At 36.6% G+C, this 23,846-nt stretch overlaps 1 protein-coding gene across 1 annotated transcript in view; it reads right to left on the bottom strand.

Moving 5' to 3' along the window:
* EPB41L4A (erythrocyte membrane protein band 4.1 like 4A) overlaps positions 1 to 23,846 on the bottom strand; it is a 295,867-nt gene that overhangs the window by 16,508 nt on the left and 255,513 nt on the right. Inside the window, 3 exon segments of the mRNA XM_037801670.1 lie at positions 8,768 to 8,887; positions 21,035 to 21,112; positions 22,107 to 22,154. Of these exon segments, the coding sequence (XP_037657598.1) occupies positions 8,768 to 8,887; positions 21,035 to 21,112; positions 22,107 to 22,154 (246 nt within the window).

Below are 23,846 nucleotides of genomic sequence, written 5' to 3' on the forward strand. Positions count from 1 at the left end.
TAAATAGACTAAACTGTTAACTTAACAAGGTAGAGACTGTCAGACTGGATTAAAAAAAAAAAAAAGACAAACTATATGCTGTCTACAAGAGTTGGGCTTTAAATAAAAAGACATAGTTTGACTTAAAAGAACTGAAAGGATATACCATGCACAAAAGCGTGAGAAAACTGTAGTAGCTATTTATCTGTATACATGCATACATATGTGTATATATTTAAATATCACAAAATACATACATATATATGTACATGTACACATACATAAACATGTAGTGGACAAAACAGGAGTATTACCAGAAAAAAAGAGCAAATTTCATAATGAAAAAATGGGCAATTCATCAGGAAGAAAAAATAATCATAAATATGTATGCACTTACTAAGAGTTTCAAAATAACTTGAAACAAAAACTGACACAACTAAAGAGTGAAATGGACAAACCCATAAGAATTGTTGGAGATTTTTAATATCCCCTTCTCAGTGACTGAAAAGGAGACAAAGAAAGCAGAAAAAAACAGAGAAGATCTGAAAAAAACACTATCAGATGGCTTGACCTATTTGACATTTTATAGAGTACACCAAAGGACTAAGAATGCTCATTCTTTCCAAGTCCACCAGATAATTCACCAATAAAGACAAGTCTCAATAAATTTCAAAAGATTAAAATCTTAGAGTTGTTTATTTAATGTAATGGAATTAAATTAAAAATCAATAATAAGAAGATATTGAGAAACTCCCCCACCCCCCAAATCTTTAGAAATTAATCAGCACACTACTAAACAATCCATGACCAAAGAAATCAGAAGGGAAATTAGAAATTATTTTGAATTGCATGATAAGGAAAACACTTATCAAAATATATGAGATATAGCTAATGCAGGACTTGGAAATCTATAGCTTTATGCTAACATTAGAAAAGTTTAAAATCAGTGTCATCTGATTTGAAATCAGGATAAAAGATGAAAAGAGCAAATAAACACAAAATAAATAGAAAGAAGAAAATAATAAAGAGCATCAATGATATAGACAACATACAACAGAGAAAATAAACAAAATCCAAAGTTGCCATAAATCACCAATATCAGAAATGAAAAGGTGGTATCACAACATATCACAGATGTTAAAAGGATAATAAAGATTATTATGGACAAATTTTTTGCTAAAACAATTGACAACTTAAAATGAACAAATTCTTTTAAAAACACAAATTACTAAAATCTACACATAACAAGTAGAAAATCTGAAAATCACTGTATCTGTTAAAGAAATTGAACCATAATGAGATACCACCTCACACCAATTAGAATGGCTGCCATTAAACAAACAGGAAACTACAAATGCTGGAGAGGATGTGGAGAAATTCGAACTCTTATTCATTGTTGGTGGGACTGCATAACGGTTCAGCCACTCTGGAAGTCAGCCCGGCACTTCCTTAGAAAACTAGATATAGAGTTACCCTTCCATCCAGCAATTGCACTTCTCAGTATATACCCGGAAGATCTGAAAGCAGTGACACGAACAGATATCTGCACGCCAATGTTCGTAGCAGCATTATTCACAATTGCCAAGAGATGGAAACAACCCAAATGTCCTTCAACAGATGAGAGGATAAAATGTGGTATATACACACAATGGAATACTACGCAGCAGTAAGAAGGAATGATGTCATGAAACATATGACAACTTGGATGAACCTTGAACACATAATGCTGAGTGAAATAAGCCAGGCACAAAAAGAGAAATATTATATGCTACCATTAATGTGAACATTGCTGGGGGAGAATGCAGGGGAGTTGGGCTTCCCCACCTCGATGGTTGCTAACATGACCACAGACATAGGGGACTGGTGGTTTGATGGGTTGAGCCCTCTACCACAGGTTTTACCCTTGGGAAGACGGTTGCTGCAAAGGAGAGGCTAGGCCTCCCTATGGTTGTGCCTAAGAGCCCCCTCCCGAATGCCTCTTTGTTGCTCAGATGTGGCTCTCTCTAGCTAAGCCAACTTGGCAGATGAAATCACTGCCCTCCCCACTACGTGGGATCTGACACCCCGGGGTATAAATCCCTCTGGCAATGTGTGGAATATGACTCCCGGGGAGGAATCTGAACCTGGCATCATGGGATGGAGAACATCTTCTTGACCAAAAGGGGGATGTGAAATGAAATGAAATAAGTTTCAGTGGCTGACAGATTCCAAAAGGAGCTGAGAGGTCACTCTGGTGGGCACTCTTATGCACAATATAGATAACCCTTTTTTAGGTTCTAATGACTTGGAATAGCTAGCAGTAAATATCTGAAACTATCAAATTACAACACAGAACCCCTGAATCTTGAAAACGATTGTATAACAATGTAGCTTATGAGGGGTGACAATGTGATTGGGAAAGCCATGTGGATCATACTCCCCTTTGTCCAGTGTATGGATGGATGAGGAGAAAAACGGGGGCAAAAACAAAACAAAACAAAACAAAACAAAACAAAACAAAAACACCCAGTGCTCTTTTTTACTTTACTTGTTCTTTTTCACTTTAATTTTTATTCTTATTACTTTTGTGTATGTGGTAATGAAAATGTTCAAAAATTAATTTTGGTGATGGACACACAACTATATGCTGGTACTGTGAACAATTGATCGTACACTTTGTATGACTGCATGGTATGTGAATATATCTCAATAAAATTGAATTATTAAAAAAAGTAAAAAATAAAAAAAAAGAAAGAAATCGAGTTTATAAACAAAGAAAATTCCAGGTAGAGATGGTTTTGGTGATGAATTACATCAAATATTTAAGGGAGGAATAATACCCATTTTATACAAAGTCTTTCAGAAAACAGAGGAGGAAGGAATACTTTTCAAATTATTTCTTATAACCAGTATAACTCTGTTACCAAAAACCTGACAAAGACATAACATTCCTCATGAATATAGAAAAAAAACTGTAACAAAATAATACCAAATAGAATCCAGCAAAATATAAAAAGGATAATATATCATCACCTTCAGATTTTATCCTAGGAATGCAAAGATGTATTATCATTCAAAGGTAAGTCAACGTAATTCCTCTACCAACAAAATAAAGAAGAAAAACCATGCAAAACTGCCTCAGTGAGATGCTGAAAAGCTTACAACAAATTTCAAAACCCATTCATGTTTAAAAAAAAAAAAAAGCTGACTCATAGCAAAAACAGGGAACTTCCTCAATCTTATAGCTAGCATCACACTTAATGTGATATGTTGAATGCTTTCCTGCTAATAAAGGGAAGATTAGGATGTCTGCTTTCTTACCACCTCTATTCAACACTGTAATTCAACATTGTACTGGAAGATCTAGCCAGTATAATAAGGGAAGAAACAGAAACAAAAGGCATAAAGATTAGAAATAAACCAAGAAAACTGTCTTTATTCACAAACAGTATGATTATTAATATAGAAAATCCTAAGAAATCAATCCCCTCAAAAGGCAAGTTTCTATAGCTAATACAAATTTAACAACTGTGCAGGTTGGCAGAATAACATGATAATAATAAAAATTATTTGTTTTCGTATATATTAAAAAACAATTGGAAAACAAAATTTTTTAAAATGACCATTCAATAGCATTAAAAATATAACATATTTAGGATTAAATTTAACAAAATAAATGCAGTATTATTATTGCTTAAAGAAGTCAAATGGATGAGTAAGATACCAATTTTCTCAAGATTGATCTATGATTCAATGTAAACCTAATCTAAAGCCTATACTTTTGGAAAATTAGAAACTGAAAGCTGACTTGAAAATTTATATAGAAATGTATAGAACCCAAAATAGCTAAAACAGTACTGAAAAAAGGAGGACAAAGTGGGAGAATTTACACTACCTGATTTTAAGACCATAGTAACCTCGTCAAGCATGATGGCTTAGGGATAGACAAACAGAGCAATGGAACAAAATTGGCCCACTATTAGCAGTCAAGTGATTTTCAACAAAGACCCCAAGGCATTTCAAAGAGAAGAGTCTTTTCCATAAACAGTACTGGAGTAACTGGATAAACATATGGAAAAAACTTAATCTCTCAGTCTTTACCTCATACATACACAACAATTAATTTGAGATGGACTACAGTCTGAAACATAAAAGCAAAATCTATAAAACTGCTAGAAAAAAAATCTGAGAATATCTTTGTGACCTTGGGGCAGGTAAATATTCCTTAAGACACAAAAACCTTAACTGTAAATGATAAAAAATGATATATTGCCCTTAACCAAAATTAAAAATGTCTGTTCAACAAGAAAACAATGTTAAGAACATGAAAAGGCAAACCACAGCCTGGGAGAAAGGATTCCCAATACACATATCTGAAAAAAGGACTTCTAGCCAGACTATTTAAAGAATTCCTACAAATAAATAATAAAAAAGACCAACAACCCAATTTTAAAATGGGCAAAGATTTCAACAGACACTTTAGAAATGAAGATATATGAGTAACCAATAAACACATGAATCATAAGGGAAATTCTAATTGAAATCACAAGGGTCAAGAGTACTAGAATAGCTAAAATTAAAAAAACTGACAAAGTACCCCAAACAAAATAGATCTGAATAGACCTATGCCAAGACACTTAATAATCAGATTATCAAACATCAAAGATGAAGGGAGAATCCTGAAAGCAGCAAGAGAAAAGCAATCCATCACATACAAAGGAAGCTTGATAAGACTCTGTGGATTTCTCAGTAGAAACCATGGAGGCAAGAAGGAAGTGGGGTGATATATTTAAGATACTGAAAGAGAGAAACCACCAGCCAAGAATCCTACATCCGGCAAAACTGTTCTTCAAATATAAGGGAGAGCTTAAAATATTCTCTGACAAACAGACAATGACAGAGTTTGTGAACAAGATACCTGCTCTACAGGAAACACTAAAGGAAGCACTGCAGACAGAAAGGAAAAGACAGGAGTGAGAGGTTTGGAAAACAATTTTGGGAGACAGTAGCACAGCAATGTAAGTACACTGAACAAAGATGACTGTTAGCACAGTTGAAAAAGGAAGGTTGGACCATGTGGGACACCAGAACAAAAAAGGAAAGATAAAGACTGGGGCTGTATAACTTAGTGAAACCTACAGTGCTCAACGATTGTAATAAAAGGTACAAATATGTTTTTACATGAGATAGAACAAATGAATGTCAACATTGCAAGATGTTAAAAACAGGGTGGGATTGGGGGGGAAATACAATCAGTGCAAACTAGAGACTATAATTAACAGAAACATTGTATTATGCTCCCTTTAATATAACAAAGGCAATATACCAAAGCTAAATGCATATGGTGGGGGTGGGGGGTACATAGGGGAAGGGTATGGGACTCCTGGCATTGGAGATGTTGTCTGACTCTTTATTCCACTTTAGTTTAATGCTAACTTTCCCTCTGTTGCTTTCTAGCTATCGTGTTTTTTTTCTCTCTCTTTCTTTTTTCATTTTCTTTTGTCCCTCTATCTTCTTTGACACTTCCTCTTTCTTTGTGGAAGAAATGGAGATGTCCTTATATAGATAGTGGTGATGGTGCTGAATATATACATATGTGACAATACAGGGAACCAATGATTGTTTACTTAGGATGGAATGTATGGTGTGTGAACAAAACCATCTTAAAAAAAAATGGGTCAAAGAAACCTTGAGAGCACTATATTGAGTGAAATAAGACAGACAAATAAGGACAAATATTTCAGGGTCTCAATGATATGAACTAATTATAATATATAAACTCATAGACATGAAATATAAGTTACCAGGATATAGAACAAGGCTAAAGAATGGGGAACAGTTGCTTATTATGAGCAGAATGTGCAACTAGGGTGAACTTGAAACATTTGAAAATGGACAGAGGTGATGGTAGCACATTGTGAGAATAACTAACAGTGCTGAATGGTGTGTGAATGTGGTGGAAAGGGGAAGCTTAGAGTCATGTATGTAACCAGAAGGAAAGTTGGAGGTTAAAAGATGGGAATGTATAAAACAGTGAATCTTGTGGTGAACAATGTCCGTGATTAACTGTACAAATATCAGAAATCTCTCTCATGAACTAGAACAAATGTGTGACACTATAACTAGAAAGTAATAATAGAGGGGCATGTAGGAAAAAAATATACCTACTGTAAACTATATACTACAGTTAGTAGTATTTTAACATTCTTTCATCAACAGTAACAAATGTACTATACCAAAACTATGAATCAATAATGGAGGAGGGTGGTTAGGGGTATGGGAGGATTTGAGTTTCCTTTTTTTGTGTGTCTTTATTTCTTTTCTGGAGTAATGAAAATGTTCTAAAATTTGAAAAAAAATTAATTGTGGTGATGGATACACAGCTGAATGATGGTACCATGGGTAACTGATTGTACACTTTGGATCTCTGGATAATTGTATGGTACATGAACAATCTCAATAAAAAAAATAAATTAAAAAAAGACTGACAAAACCAAATATTGACAAGATGAGGAAATGAGTTTGGTAGTTCCTTACAAAATTAAGCATGCAAAATACCTTCTAACCCAAAGATTCCACTCCTAGGTATTTACCCAAGGCAAAAATGTAACATATCTCCACAGATATACTTGTTCAGAATGTCTGTAGCAGATTTTAACACAATAGGAAAAACTAGAAACAATCCAAATGTCCATCCAGAGGAAAATGGATAAACAAATTGTGGCATATTCATACAAAGGACTATTACTCAAAAATTAAAAATAACCATTCATTCTCACAACAACATGGATGAATCTCACAAACATTATATTGAGTGAAAGAAGCCAGTTTTTAAAGGGCCACATATTGTAAAACTCCACTTACATGAAGTTGAAGAAGAGAAAAAAACTTACCTATGATAGTATAACTCAGCACAGAGGTTGCCTCTGGGAAGTAGGAACTGAGTAGGAGCATGACTGAAGTTTTTGGATGATGAAAATATTCTTTATCTTGACTGGAATGATAGACTACTGTGCATATATTTGTCAAACTCACTGAAGCGTATACTTAAGATGAAAGCATTTTACTGTATATAAATTTGACCTCAAAGTACTTCAACTAAAAAAAAAAGTTTTTTCTCTAGGTTAGTAAATGGAGTTTAATTTTAAAACTGCTTAAATTCCTAGGTTCATCTATATTTGGCCCCCATATAATTGAATTGTAGTAACTATAATAACCAACTTTGGATTATTCCATTTGTCAATTTTATTTAAAAATGAATTATTCCATCTACTTACTACTGCCTCAAATAGGTTTGCCATTTCTCCAAAATTTATATGTAGGATTTTTCCTAATTTTATTTTATATTTCCCCTTTTTTAAAAAATAAATGAAATTCATTACTGGCATTAATTGAATTTAAAATGCTTTAGAAATTATTAGAAAAGCTGAATACTGTTTTAAGAGTTAATATCAAGTTACCAAACCTTGTGTATAACAAATCCCTCATAGAAAAAGTTTCCATGGAAAGCAAAAAGCATGGGTGGCAATAGATTTACCCATGAATACACTGGATCTGATCTTTGAGTTCATTAATCTGTCTTTAATGAGGTCTTGATTCTTCATATCTAAACCTCCCTTTAAAAAATGTTTTATAAACTTCTGCTTGAAACTGAAGAAAATTCTAAGTAACTTCCAGAACAAAAAAAGAAAAACATTATGGAATAATAAATAAATCTATAAAGGTGTGCCCTGCAAATTACTTGCAAATCACAAAAGAAACCAACAGCACTTTTTTTTTAACTGATTATAGTATTAATGATAAAAACAAAAACATCCTCTGGGGTAACATTTAATTAAGAGGTAAGCATCTGACTCAGAAGGGTGCCTTAGAATGACATACAGTGTGCTGGTGTGCCCTCTGGTGTGCTCTCTGACCTCCGTTAACCTGAGCTGGCACTGACAGCTCTTCCCTGGCACTGACAGCTTTTCCCTGGAACTCTTCTGACTGGCTCCCTCAGGACACCCCACCTATCTACACAGTCTGTCTTCACATCTACTCACTGACATCTTTCCGCCACCCTCATTATCTCAGACACTGATCCTCCTTCCACAAGTAATCAATGCCAGACATCTAACCACCCAGGATAACAAAGGGATCTGTATTTTGCTTCTCTCACTTCAAAAAGCTATGCTTTGGGGAGTGGGGTGGGAGGCTGGATGATGCACAGATTTATAATTACATAAATGTATATAAAAACTTTATCAGCTCAAAGAAAATGAATTTTGGGGACTGGCAATCTCACCATTATGGGGTAATTGTGCTTACACATGGCATTGCCTAGCAACAGGAGGAGCACACAAATCCCAACATTGAGATGTAATGAATCACACACTGGCTACTGCTCACAAAGGGTAATTTGATAGGAAGATATGCACATCTGGTTCAATCTGGAACAAGACTTCAGAGAATTCAGCAGGCGCAAATGGAGAAAATCAGCAGGTATCTCATCAACAGCCACACTCCAAAACAAAGGAGACCAATGTATGCTTTTGTTAAAACAACAAAACAAAGCAAAAATATGGTTCTGATAGACTTGTTTTGGTGACATTTCGTTTTGGCTGTGCTCCAACTTCCATAGCCTCAAATGCAGTTAATGAATGTCACAAACATAAGGTCAACCTGCCAAATAAACAATGGGGTAATCATGGATGAACTAAACCAGTTTAGAACACCTCAAGAAAACAAAGTCTGTTTTGCCCTAGCGTCCACATGTTACTCAAGCTCAGTGTTTCTAAATAAAGGTATAAAAAAAAAAGAATTCACATACGAGCGAGATCTGTGTCTGGATCGTCTGTTGTTGGGGTCCGCCTGGTTTTTTTCCTTTTGTCTCCTTAATACAGCTTCCCACTGAGGTGCTGAATCAACCATATCATTCTCCTGCCTTATTCTGAAATGACAAACCATTCATCTCAAGTTAACATCCACAAGACATGGTGCCTTGTTTTTAGGTTCATCCTAAACTTGCTTTTAGAAGTTAAAAAGAAGCAATTTTATTATAATCACTGAGAGCTAAGAACATATTAACTGGATTAATTTATTCATAAGTAGATAAAAATATAATGCATACATAAAGTATGTACGTAAGCATTAGTTTTCAGACTTCTACACTTGGCCTGAAATTTTCTAAGAAAAAGACATGTGTAAAACAAAAATTCATTTAAAACATATTTAAAGAAACAGACATGTACTAAGAGTCAATCCTAAATCATGAAACAAAATCATTTTAATAAAATGTGCTAATTAAAATAGCAAAAAATAATTTTAATGTGTAATGCTCTTAAAAATTCAAGCTAATTTTTAACTTGTCAACATTTTCAAGGAAGACAGGTGCCAGATATAATTCCCACTTTTTAATGGAAATCTAGAAGCACAAAAACTTAAATAGGTTGTGTAATGCATTGGCAGGTGAGTAGGTGTACACATTCTGACTGTGGCTGCTCACATGTTCAAGAGCAAACAAAGGCTGTGGATTCAATGTTGCCAGGGGCTGCTGGGCAGGGAATGGGAAGGAGGGATTGGGGAGTACAGGCATTTGCCAAGTGGGATTATGGGCCAGTGGTACCAAATCCTCTCATTAAAAAAAAAAAAACTCCAGAAATCTGGATTTTTAAAGTGAACTTTTCCAATTTTCAAGGACTGGCAATTAATGCCAAGTTTTAAGTCACTAACAAAACCCATCCATGGACCATGCTCAGCCTAGAGAAGTTTTGGACTTTAATGTGTATCCCCCGAAGGGGGCGTGGGAGAGGTAAGTACTTAATTAAAGGAAGTGGTTTCTAAATGTGTAAATACTGTCTCGAATGCACAGCAATGATGTGAGTGTTCCATGCAAAAACCATCAAACACCAGCTATTTAAATATTTAACTCTGAATTTATGTGGGTTCTTCAGGAAGCTGCCCCAGAGAGCTCACTGCACAAGCTGATCTCCCAGGGTGTGGGGGAGCAGTGCAGTATTGCCAAGTAATCATCACAGTATTGTGACTATATGAGCATAATTGCTTCAAGACAAAAATGAAAAGAATACAAGTTTGGAGACATTTCTTTCTTTGAACATGCCTTTTGGATACCTGTTATAGCAATTAGTATAGACTTAGGGTAGATATCTAGATTTGCTTACAAATATTCATTACATATATAACTAAAACAGCAATAATGTAAAGCAAATTTGGGGTGGAAAGAATAGTACCTCATGAGGAAGAAACTATTTAAATCTCTCCAGATTAAAGGGGAATTGTGTTAAGGAAAAAATCATCTGTGACACACTATAAACCTTTGAACTGTGTATATTTCCTCACAAAACCCTTCACTTTTTTTAAAAAAGCAGTTTTATTGAGATATATTCACACATCATACAATCTATCCAAAGTATACAATCAATGGCCTTCACTTCAAATAGCCTATTTTTTGAAGATTAACAGAACACAGTTAGGGTATTTTTCATAGATTTAAGAATATAGCTCCCTCTGCATTAACATGTAGAGGAAACTAAAATCTGCTATACATCTTAGTATTAGAAATAACTGGAGAAAAATGAGAAGGTATACTACCTGAGGTCATAATTACTAATCATTCTCTGAAACAAACCCTCCTCTTAGAAAATGCTATATATATATAGTTCTTTGTGGCCAAAACCTACAAGCCTTCTATGTATCATGTGACAGCCAGTAACCTCCCAGAGCTGCTGATAGAGGAACAGTTCTGGACATTCCCAGAGAGTGATCCAGGGTCACTTAAAAACAGTGGGAAGGTAGTGGCTGGCAAGGGATCCCATGCTTTGGAATTCCCCCATGCAGAGTGAGATATAAAACCAAGTCTCCTAACTCCTAACCTTAGAGTCTATTAGACTGTAGCTTCCCTTTTGAACTAAACTGCTGCATAGTTCATGGGCAGAACAAAATTGTGCAGTATTATTATTATTTTTTTTTTTTTTTAATTAGGAAGCCAGGGATCTTTAAATATTTTTGAGAGGTCAAATCTATGGGCAAGACTGAGGTTTGACCTATGCAAACACACACTTTTCCCAGAATATAGACATATAAAAGGAAGCACAATTAGTGTTTTTGATTCTCTTCTCCTTTGTAGAATTTTGCTAGTTACTTGGTCTTTACTCTGATGTTAAAATGTTAAAACTCCTGAGACATAAGTACACATATTTACTGTGCCTTGCTAGTAATAAGAACTAAATCAGAATGAATTTCAGACTTTGGAACACACCTTTAACGTTTATTTTTTTTAACTGAAAAGTCTCAAGTGGGGAGCTGCTGCCTGCAGTGAAACCCTGTCAGTTATTATCATTGTGACCCCTATGTTTCAAAGACAGTTGCCCTCTGCTGGCAATACTGTTTCATAAATATTCTAACAAGGTGCATTAAAAATGTAGAGAGTCACAATAGAAGCACATTTGCCTGAGTAATGGGTGGTGTGACTGCCCCGGTCTGTAATGAAGTTTGAAATTACACCCTTACAAAAGGCTTCTGGTTAATGGTTCCTCATTACAAGAATCAAAGTGTCAATTCTTCCATTGCTGAAATGCTCCGGATAACCCTGGTGCTACAAGGAAAGGAAATATCCCAGGCCAAGAAGTAAGAATGCTGTAGAAATCAGTCCTTAAGAGGCAGAAGTTAAGTAACATGTTTATGAACGAGCAAATTAAAGAAATCTTTACAAGAAAAAGAAATGTTTCCTACAATGATTCTGCCTCTCAAGTCTCATTTATTCACAACCGTGGGACATGCAAGTGCTGAGTTTTGCTCATTTTCCTGATATGTTTTAACTTTGATGTGGGGATTCACATTTTGAAGAACAAAAATACTGCAAGCATTAAATTGGCATAGTACCTTCTAAAAAACCAAATTGTGCATGTACCTCAGAGATGATTATAAAAGTGTGAAGAAGGCAAAAGTCCATTGTAATTTATATTGGGGATCTATTCATCTTCATATGTTAAATTTAAAGGAGAACTTCAAAAATACTAAATGCTTCTTTCCCATATTCTCCAATGCAATGAGTCTACATTTACCTTTTATTTGTCTATTTCCTTCATACAACTATGGAAAGCCAAGAAGTGGGGTAGGAAGATTACCATAACAAGGCTTTTGTTATTAAATTAATGTATAAGAGAAAGTGTTGCTTTAGAATAGAGTATATTCAAACAACATTTCAGAATAGATTTCTAATATATTTCCTCCAAGTCTCACCAGAAACATCAATGGTCCACTTTTCCAGACTATCCCTGCAATTTAGATTTTAACTGCATTTGACACTTCATTAAAGTTTGCAAAAGGTTATAAATAATTGTTTGGTGACAATAATGAAGATAATGACTATTCCTACTCTCTTCTTTCCTGTGTCTTCCTAATCACAGTTCTCTTTTCTGCAAAATTCTTCGCATCACCAAATGAATTCCCTTACAAATCCCTATGGGTTTTACTTTGCCATCACCCTTTACTCAAGCAGTCTTTTTTTTTGAATAGGACCTTCCTATATACCAATTCTTAATTCAGTTCTCATTTACTGAGAGAATGAACACATGAAATGCTGAACATGAGAAGCCTTACAGAGCAATTGTGCAATGAAGCTTCAAGATGAAGTGAGCAAAACAATGCTCCTGAGCTCTACCTAGTCCCATCTCTGCCATTAGACAATTCTGAGACCCTGGGCAAATCACCTATTTTCTCAGTCAGGACTCAGTTTCCTCATCTATAATATTGTTGCAAAGATCCTTTCTCACTCTGAAACTCTGTTTTTCTAATCGTGTTTTTGCTTCTGAATCAGTTAGACATCTTGAAACAAACCTCTACTCTTCAGCTAAAGCATAATGTTTTAAACAATTACTTTCCTATGGCCACTTCATTGCTAACATTAAATCTGAAGGGCCCAGATGAACTTGTTTCTCACTGACTGCACTCATTTTTGGATCACTTGTTATAAAACAATCTTCATTTTTTTCCGATACTTTTTCTTCCCCAGGGAAATTTATGTCTGTTTTTCTAATCGTGTTTTTGCTTCTGAATCAGTTAGACATCTTGAAACAAACCTCTACTCTTCAGCTAAAGCATAATGTTTTAAACAATTGCTTTCCTATGGCCACTTCATTGCTAACATTAAATCTGAAGGGCCCAGATGAACTTGTTTCTCACTGACTGCACTCATTTTTGGATCACTTGTTATAAAACAATCTTCATTTTTTTCCGATACTTTTTCTTCCCCAGGGAAATTTATGTTGGTTCCAGGCATCTGTTGACACACTCCCTTGAGAACAACTAGCAAAAGATTCATTTGCTTTTCCCACTTTCCCCCTCCATCAATAAATTATTTTTATTTGCTCTTAAAGGCATTTCTGTCTCTTCCACTTATTCTTCATCCTTCTCACCACTAAAATAGGTGCAATTTCCCTTCCAAACTCTCCTTCTATCTTCACCTGCTTTGCCCTCACTCAGTAATCTGACAGCATTTCTAATTGCTGAGGCTTTACAGATCCACGGTCATCTCTGTCAACTTTGATTATGCACTGGAAACCCTAAAACATTCATAACAAATTTCTATGTCCTGATATGTCCTATTAGAGTGGAAATCAGAAACTCTTGGATTTGAAACTCATGGTGAACACTGTATCCACTTTATACAAACTATCCTCTCCATGCCCACAGTTATTGCCTTGTTTGCAGCTCCTACATCAGGGGCAGAGAAGTAGGAAATGCTAGCAAGGAAAGAGTTACCTATTTTCAAGCTATGTGGAAGATAAATTTGATAAGTTTAAGATAAGTTTAAATTTGCTACCATCCAAAACACATTTTTTCCTAGAGTACAAAGGACATTAAGTTCTTTTGTACGATTCTAACAACAAGAAAATCCTACCACAATCATGATCTTGTGGATTTGGTCTACCTAAACTTATCAATCTTGTTAGCTGCAGTGCCATATTTCTGCCACGGAGGACAATTTCTTCTTTTTCTTTAGGAAAATAATATTAAAGACTTTATAGAATAGGATTAAAATATTCAAAACTATCTTAATTTCCTACTCAGATACAGATCCTAAAAGGCAGAAACAAACTTAACATTTGTGGCAAAACAAATTCATGTTAGAAAGAAACACTGACTTCTTTTTTATTCTAGGGATCTGGGCCCCATTTTAAAGCTACTTCAGAGACTTCAGGTAATACTGAACATTACTGAATGTTCTCATTTTTCTACAAGTATCTGCCTATCTATGCAGGGCTCTTTATACTTTTCAAAGCATATCCATTATCTCCTGGATCTTCACAAACCTCCTTGAGGTAGACAGGAGAGGTATTATTCCACTTTGCACACAAGATTCAGAGTGTAAAGTAACCTGCTCATGGCCACAGAGGTCTTCAAAACAGGGTCAAATTCATAATGCAGGCTCCCTGATTCTTTGTCTGTACTCTGCTGTACACGCACTGCCTCACATACGAAACTTGTGTGTTTATGACATAAAGGTTACAGAATAAAATTAGGGAAAGATTCAAATGGGCCCCTGTTGCCAATTTACTTCAGTTCTGCTTCTACCCGAGAGAGTGTCTCTCATTTCTTACTCTTAATCCTCACCAGGCCCCAGAGTTACTTCCGCTTTTATGTTAATGCAAAAAAACACCAGACTACTTCTCAAGAACACTCCCCCTTTCCCCCAAATCTCCCTCTTCAGAATCCCAAGAGCCCAACAACACATCAAAGCTAATGATGAGTAATCCACAGATGCTCCCAACGAATGCTCAAAGGACTGCTAATTTTCATCAATAGCACAAATGATATTTAGCAGACTGGTTTCTGAACGCAGGGACATGTTCATTAAGCTCAAGGTATTTTCAGGGAAAGCTGGTTAGTGAAAGATTTCTCTCTGATAAGTAAATACTTCCTAGGTCTCTCTAAGCACATCCAGGGAATGGTTTATGGACCAAACCTACAGGCAAGGAGCTGGCCAACTCCTCTGATTTCATGCAATTCAAAACACTAATTATGAAAATGTATGGGCAGATGAGTAATAAAATAAAGACAAAAATATATATCAGTAACAGGTGGGGATAAAAGAAATGGAATATTTTGGGTGTTCTTTTATTTTTTTTCCTTTATTTTGGAGTAATGAAAATTTTCTAAAATTGATTGTGTCAATGAATGCACAACTATATGATGATACTGTGAGCTACTGATTGTATACTTTGGATGAATTATACGGGATGTGAATATATCTCAATAAAATTGCATTAAAAATACTAATTAGTGAAGACAAATACAATCTAGTTCACAGATCTGTACAGCAAAGCATGTAACCTCTAAAGAAAATGTAAGCCTCTTAGTTTTTAATCCTGCCAGTGAATTGAAACGCCAATATCATTTCCCAATACCAACCTACTCTTCACAATTTAGATATTAATGTATATTTCATAATGTTTTAGGGGTCATACAGACCCCCCTAAGAATCTGATAAAAGTTAGAAACCATATAGCCAGGAAAATATACCCTTGGAAACAAATACACAATTTTACATTCAATTTCATGGGAATATCAGACACTGAAGCCTACCCATGTATCAGAGGTGAAGAATGCCTGATCTAAAAATAACCAAATGTGTAAACTGGAGAAAGTGGGAGAAAGGAATATAGGGCTGAAGAAAAAGTGGAAGAAGCTGGAAAATGTGTGGAGGAGAGGTGGGACAGGCAAAAAGTCAGTAACTCCAAACTTAGTATAGAACAGTATGGTTCTATATTCCAAAGCACTTTCTTAGATCTCATTTGTGCTTTATAGTAACCCATCCAAGAAAACAGATCAGTTGTTATACACTCCATTTTTTTTTTAATCATCATTTTATTGAGATATATTCACATACCACGCAGTCATACAAAACAAATTGTACTTTCGATTGTTTACAGTACCATTACATAGTTGTACATTCATCACCTAAATCAATCCCTGACATCTTCATTAGCACACACACAAAAATAACAAGAATAATAATTAGAGTGAAAAAGAGCAATTGAAGTAAAAAAGAACACTGGGTACCTTTGTCTGTTTGTTTCCTTCCCCTACTTTTCTACACATCCATCCATAAACTAGACAAAGTGGAGTTTGGTCCTTATGGGTTTCCCAATCCCATTGTCACCCCTCATAAGCTACATTTTTATACAACTGTCTTCGAGATTCATGGGTTCTGGGTTGTAGTTTGATAGTTTCAGGTATCCACCACCAGCTACCCCAATTCTTTAGAACCTAAAAAGGGTTGTCTAAAGTGTGCGTAAGAGTGCCCACCAGAGTGATCTCTCGGCTCGTTTTGGAATCTCTCTGCCACTGAAGCTTATTTCATTTCCTTTCACATCCCCCTTTTGGTCAAGAAGATGTTCTCCGTCCCACGATGCCGGGTCTACATTCCTCCCCGGGAGTCATATTCCACGTTGCCAGGGAGATTCACTCCCCTGGGTATACACTCCATTTTAAAGATGAGAAACTAAGATTTGGATTGGTTAAATGAGTTGTCCAAGGTCACATAACAGAACATAGCAGAACCAAGACCCTAACACAAATCTTTGGGGCTTTTTGGTTACACATCACTGGCTCCTGAGTGAATACAGAATTCAAAGACAGAGGACAGGAAGGAAGCATGGGAAAGAAGCAAAGAAAAGCTAAGAAAGAAGCTAACTAAAGAAAAGAAGAAAGAAACTGGGTAAAGAAAAGTAACATAATATAAAGAGTGAAAACGGAGACAAGATAATAGTGAGAAAGATGATGAAAATAAGTAGAGAAATTAAGGGGGAAAATAAAGACTTTCTGTCACCTTAGATATTATAACAAGAAACTGTTTCCCAACTTCTAGTTGTTTTTATAAAAAATGGAGTGAAAAATTATCTTCTCAAACCTCAAAACCTAGAAAATGATAGGATATCCAACCAGATTATGAAAACAGTAAAGAAAGAATAACTAAAGTTGAAAGGGATAAGGGAGAAATAAATGATGCCCCAAATATAGGAGGAGGGTAAAGCCCTCTGGTGTTTTAGGAAATAGCTATGGAATGAAACCCTACAATTAACAAACAACTAACAAAAGAACCCTCACATCTGGCCTGTTTAGCTCAAAGATGAGAGGGGGTGCTCATTTACAGTTATATTTTTCTAAAATTAAAACTAAACAAAACAACAATCCTTGTTTCTAATACTAGCTATTCAGAGTTAGTGTGGATTATGATACGCGTTAATGGTTGTTCAAAACCACTGCTACTGCTTTGGAAAAGCTGACTCATAAACATTATTAGATTAACTTTTGTTGCTCTTACATACAACATGAGATATTTAAAGTGCCATCCACGGAAATGGTAAAGCAGCTTAAACTTCAATGGGTAGACTTTGTTTTAAAAAAACATTATCCCCACAGAGTAGCCTCAAACCCAGCAGGAAAGACTTCCTGTGCACTAAAACAAAAAACAAAACAGCAATAAGGGGTGGCAAAGGGAACAACATAACAAAGATCACACAAATCTCCAGAAAATAAAACTGATTCTGTCCAAACTTCTACCAGATACTTGTCATGGGTTTCAAAACAGTTTTTAAAAAGTAATTTTGCCCAATAGTTGCCCCTCTCTCCAGGCATAGCCTTCTTTTCATGAGGGGAAGGGAGGCAGGAAAGCAGGGTATGTCGGGGTACAGGCTCTAGTGTAAGTGATGAAGTATCCTTAGAAATCTTGTGGGTGGAAAGTGGAATGGCAGCATATATCAGATTCTGGTAAGATTGTGGTTGCTCCATTCTAGGGTTACCAGAATCCTTTAAAAAAAAGCACAAAGGACTGTGCTGAGAGCTGGGCTGGATCACGCTGTTGGCCACAAAAACGAAGGACAGATGAGGCAAAATGATGCATCTTCTCCCCAAAGAAGGTACCTTTTGCACATGTAGGAAGTCACACAGCAGGAGACAACCCTTCATCACAGACAGAAGACATGGTGGGACCATTAGCAGAGCTGCAGTTTAAATATTCAGAGCTAAGTGTCCCAATATAGAATGTAGGATTTCCTGGAAAAATTTTAAAAGCTAACAATGGAACTCAAACAGATACTTGTATACCTATGTTCATAGCAGCTTTATTCACCAAGCCAAAAAGCGGGAACAACCAAAGTGCCCATCAACAGACGAACAGATAAACAAAATGTCTTATATCCAATGGAATATTATTCAGCCATAAAAAGGAATGGAGTCCTGATACATGCTACAGCATGGATGTATCTTGAAAACATACTAAGTGAAATAAGCCAAACACAAAAGGACAGATATTGCATGATTCCACTTACATGAAATATCTAAAATAAGCAAATTCATAGAGACAAAATGTAGATTAAAAGTTGCCAGGAGCTGGGGACAGGGGGAATGGGGAGTGTGGTGGATTGTTTGTGTACCCAATTTGGACACGGTCTCGGTCTTGGACTGGTGGGTGTGGACTCATTGTATATAAGATCTTTTCAGATGTTATTTCAGTTAATGTGTGGCCTAACTGAGTCAGGTTAGGCTTTATTTCTGATTACCGGAGTCCTTTACAAACAGAGTGAAAGTCAGACAGAGAGAAGCCAGAGGAAACAGCCAGAAGCCGAAAGTCAATGGAATCCAGAAGAGAAAGGAGAAGAACTGCCATGTGCATTGCCATGTGACAAAAAAAGCCAAGGAACCCCAAAGATTGCCAACAAGAAGATACTGACCCCGGGAGGAAGCAAGCTTTCTAGCCTCTGAAACCACGAGCCAATAAATTCCTATTTTAAGTCAGCTTACCATATGTTTTAGCAGCTAGGAAATTTTAAACAGAATTATGGCTTAATGGGTACAGAGTTTCTGCTACAGGTGATGAAAAAGTTTTGGTAATAGACTGTGTTGATGGTAGCACAACATTGCAAATGTAATTAATGTCACTGACTTGTACACTTAAAATGGTTAAAATGGAAATTTTATATATATATATAAAATAATTTTAAAAGGCTAATAATGGGATGGAGGGGTTAGTAGGAGCATAGCATAATGGATAAAGGGCACTCAGAGCAGCATAATGTGTTTGCACCCCTTTCCCTGCACACTGTCACCTGCTACACTAGAATTCTGGGAGGTGGGGACAGCTTCACCGATTAGAATTAGAAGGTATATTTCTTTCTCTGTCCCCTTTTTGCTATGCCCCTGAGAGGTGGACTCTAGACTCATTTTCTGCAGACACAGGCAATCTATGTAACCCTAGGACAACATTTCTACAGGTAAAATAAAATAATTTCAAAAGCTGTTTGGACCCTTTGCATGAAATGTGTCAGTGTGTATTTTGAAAGCTACTTCTCTTTAGCCTTACAATATTCAGAACCATCCTCATTCTAAAATATACTTCCTATACAGTTCAAAGAAAGCCCAGTCTAAAGAATTGTTTGTTTGTGTTTAGGGGAACAGAACTCTTGAGGAAGGAAATACCTACATGGATTATTGAAACCAGGGCAGCTAGATAAGTAATGAGCTATTTAAAGTTTGTTGGCATCCTTTAAATGGTGCTTCATTTTTAACACCAGATGTCACTGTAAGCACTTTTGACCCCCCAACAGACAGGGTTTTTAAATGGGCCACCTTATGAGCACAAGGTAGAATAGACCAAGAGAAAGAGAAATGGATTTATTATGATTACTGACTTGATCAATAAGGATCAGATTCAAATAGAAAACAAAATGGCTATTTTTTTTTCTTTTTTTTTTTGCTTTGTTTTGTATTAATTTTACAGAAATACTAAGGGAGATCTAACTCTCACACTTGGGGTTTTACAGATGAAGAAACTGAAGTCATTTCCTTGAGAAAGGTGCAGTAAAACATTGATATCTCACATCTATGCAGTATGATTCCAGCCCCCAAAAAGGCTCCATATAGAAAGTTTTCCTAAGAAAATGGTCCACTCTTCTAAATACTGTCTGGGCTATTATCATACAGGCTTTGTATTTATTTAGAGGAGGAGGGTGATTCAATTTGTTCCAAGTGCAAGGGCTCTAAGCACTAGTGAAGGATCTTGTAAATTATCTTGTCCAACATCCTCAATTTAAAGAAAAGGAAAAGAAGACCCAGAAAAGTAAAGCAACCAGTCCAGAGCTCTACATAAGATAAGAACAGGGCTTCCCAACAGTAGCACTACTGATGTTTTGGACTGGATACTACTTTATTGCAGGGAGCTGTCCTGTGCATTTTTGGATGTTTAACAGATCCTTGGCCTCTATCTATAAGATGCCAGTAGCATCCCGTCCCCCCAAAGCGTGACAATCAAGAATGTCTTCACACAATGTCAAATTCCTAGGGGATGATGGGGTGTAAGGGGAAGGATGAAACTCCCCCTTATTGAGAACCACTGGATTAGAAAGAGTTACAACTGGTAGGTAACCAAATCTCTCCAACTGCCAATCAGATGCTCTTTTCATTGCCCACATGAATACTTAATGTTTTCAAATAAATATTTTGGGGAAAACTGATTAATGCATTAAACCACCACTAATGCTGATTACATGTCAAATGATATTATTAACAAGCTCTTAAAAATTAGTCTTCCAGATATGAACTTACTGCATATATCCTTCCGTGTGTGCCTGACATGAATAAAAGCATATTTTGCATGTACATATAAGTGAAGGTGAAACTATGGAATCTATGAAACAATGAGACTCTCATTTTCGGTTGGGCAAAATATAGTAAAGTCATATTAAAAGATACCTGAGGGAGTAATCCCTTCACAAATGGTAAAATTTCTTATCACCCTTAGACAAATTCACTATGTTGAACCCAAATAGAGAATCAACGGTTTTTTAACAAGAAGGGACCTCACTGTCAAATGACTAAACAATCTCTTATTATAAGATAACAAAACTCAGTCCACAGAGCTGAGATTTCCTAAACTAGTGCTTCAAAATAGTGCTAGATTCCTTCTTAAACTCAGATGAGAAAAACAGGCTTAAAAATATATGGGACACACAGCTTCTAACACCACAGGCAGCCTCTGATTTCAGAGTTCCAGTTAACTAGGGTATTTAGATATTACCTGTTTCTCTTTTTCCGATGTTCTCTATTAGAGTTTTCTGATTCACTTCCACTGCTTGTATTACAGCGTGAACGTGACCTGAAGTCAAAATGAGAAAAGAAAAAGAAAAAAACCCACAGTTAAGACAAATGATAAGTTTTGGAAAGACTTACAATGGTTCTTTGGAATTAATTTTGCAGTAAAATAACTAAGCAAAATATAAATAGTTTTATTATCCCTCTCTTAGTTCAGTGTTTCTCAATTCAGTCAGACATCTGAATGAGTCTACAGCTCAGGGAAACAGCAATGCAAGGCAAATATGAAAGCAGATTAAGGCAAACATCACCACCTTTGACCACAAAATCAATCACTTCCAACAAAGCTCTGACACGGCAAAGCTGTAAGTGCCAGCGGTGGACTAAATATGAATACTTGTCTCCCCAACCCCACTCCCTGCCTCCCACCCCCAGTGGAGAGTGGAGTTTATTTCCCCTCTCCTTGAATTTCAGCTGGTCTCGTTACTGATTTTACTAATAGAATGGGGTGGCAGGGACGCTTTGCTAGTTCCGGGACTAGCCCTCAGCAGGCCTGGCAGCTTCTGCTTCCTTCCAGCCACTGTGTCTAAAGAGCCCTTAGAGAGAGAGGTCCCCACCCTCCTGATACTCTGCCAAAGTACCAAACATGAGCGAGCCTCCTGTGAGACCTCAAGCAAGACTTGCTCAAGAACTGCCTATTCAACAGACAGAATTACACAAGATCTACATGGTGGTTGTTGTTTTAAGCTACCAAGTTTTGGGGTGGTTTTAGATAACCAAGACAGCTCCTCAGAGGCACAAAGGAGCAGGAAAAAGAGAAGTCTCTAAGGATACTACAGAATGAAAGACTATGAACCAGTTGAAGTCCAAAATGGCTTTTAAAAGAAAGTTAAAAAAATAAAAGATTTAGAATATTCTTAAAGCAGCCAATAAAAAAATATTCCTCACTTTTGCCTCAACTCTGATACTGCTGATCTGCTAATCTTTCCTCCCTCTCCCTGACCCTTCTTCCTTCCTCCCTTCCTATCTATCTATCTATCTATCTATCTATCTTTTACCTCCTCCTCTGCTTTAGATCCGAGTCTTCACCACTGTTATGGGCTTTCCTGTGGGAGACAAATAGATGAAGAAATTAAGGAAAATATAAAATTACCAGTTGGCTATGGAAAACATACCAAAATAAGTTTCACTTCAGTTAATGCATATCTGTTACATGGTCATTCATTCCCCAAACGTTTAAGTACACATATATGTCAAGCCCTCCAATAAGTTCCAGAAGCATAACCTGATACCAACTGATGCAGTCTCTAGGCTCGAGAAACCATCAATTGTACAACATGCCTGATAAATTCCATTATACCAGTGATGGCATTAACCTGCAGCTCCCAAGTCTGCAATCTGCCAAGCCAAGTTCTACCATAATCTAACTGATGTCAGCCCTCACGTGGAAGCCCTTTCCAATGTCTTTTTCAAAATCCCTTGACCCCACGTCTCATGACCTCTTCAGTAAGCCACACCAGGGTCATGTTTTAGACCTCATCATCATTGTAATCACTACCAAGTACTTTGGTCTGGGACCACAATCTCTCTCCTTCCTGTCTACCTTCAAACAGCTTCCATGAGGCATCCTGGTTAACAATGCTGGCTCTGGAGCCAGAAAACTTGAATGGGAATCCTGTCTCCTCCACTGTTCAGTTGTGTGATTTAAACAAGTCACTTATTCACTCAGTGCCTCAGTTTTAAGAGAATCTCCCTCAAAGGGTGTTCTGAAGATAAAAATTAATTAGTGTATTTAACATGTGCAGATTAGGGACTGGTACAATGTAAGTGCTCCATAAATGTTAGCTGTTACTATGACTGCTTCTTCAACTACTTCCGTTTTATCCTTTCTCTGACCTCAGCAGTACTCTAGACCTTGCTATGTTCTCCACCAGCTCTTCACCTTTCCTCATTTACCTCCTTAACTCAGCTTAGATTTTCTGGTCCATCATTACAAGAATATGCATGCCAGTATGCAAAACTTCCTCCAACTCTCTGGGTTTTGTTCCACCATTTTGGCAAAACCCCAAGCATGGGTGAATCTAACTTCTGGTTCTCTGGGCCTGCCCCAGACAGCTGGCTGAGCAGTGCCGGATGGAGTTACACAAAAAGGATATTAGTTACACTACAAATCCATGATGATAAACCTCAAATGGGCCCACAAAATGGCCCAGCAATCCTACCAATTTTTCTCTGATCCAAGAACTTTGTTTCTGCAAAGCTGTTTCAAATTCTTGTCATTTTGCAACCTCTGACCCAGTGAGAACATGACTTTGTTTTCTCCTTCCAAATGAAAAACAGCCATCAGATGGGAGCCCTTTCACATTGCTGCTATCAAAAACAACTTACCAACGTCTCACTCACTGTTATTCATGGATCTACCCTCACAACTAAGATCAGTCCCTTCACCTGTGCTGAGTGGGTCCCCTCACCTCTTGTCTTCTCAATGACTTTCATTAATCACCCTCCCACCTCTCACGTATATTCAGCTTGTCCTTCTGCTGAACTCTTTTCACCAACTTCTAACATCCTCACTCTCTTATATTCAAGCAAACACAAGCCAACTTTGACCCCACATTACACTTCAGCTTTTGCCTGAGATCTCTTCTCTCCTTCAAAGCCAAACTTGAGTGAGGTGTCCATGACCCTTGTCTCCTTTTCCTTACCGTCTTTATCTAGCACCCTCCTACTCTGGTTGGGTTGGACATGGCTCTTGAATGCCACTACTAAAGCTTCCACTCCCCCATTTTTCCAATATA

The sequence above is a fragment of the Choloepus didactylus genome, chromosome 13 (genome assembly GCF_015220235.1).
Source record: "Choloepus didactylus isolate mChoDid1 chromosome 13, mChoDid1.pri, whole genome shotgun sequence".
Classification (NCBI taxonomy): domain Eukaryota; kingdom Metazoa; phylum Chordata; class Mammalia; order Pilosa; family Megalonychidae; genus Choloepus; species Choloepus didactylus.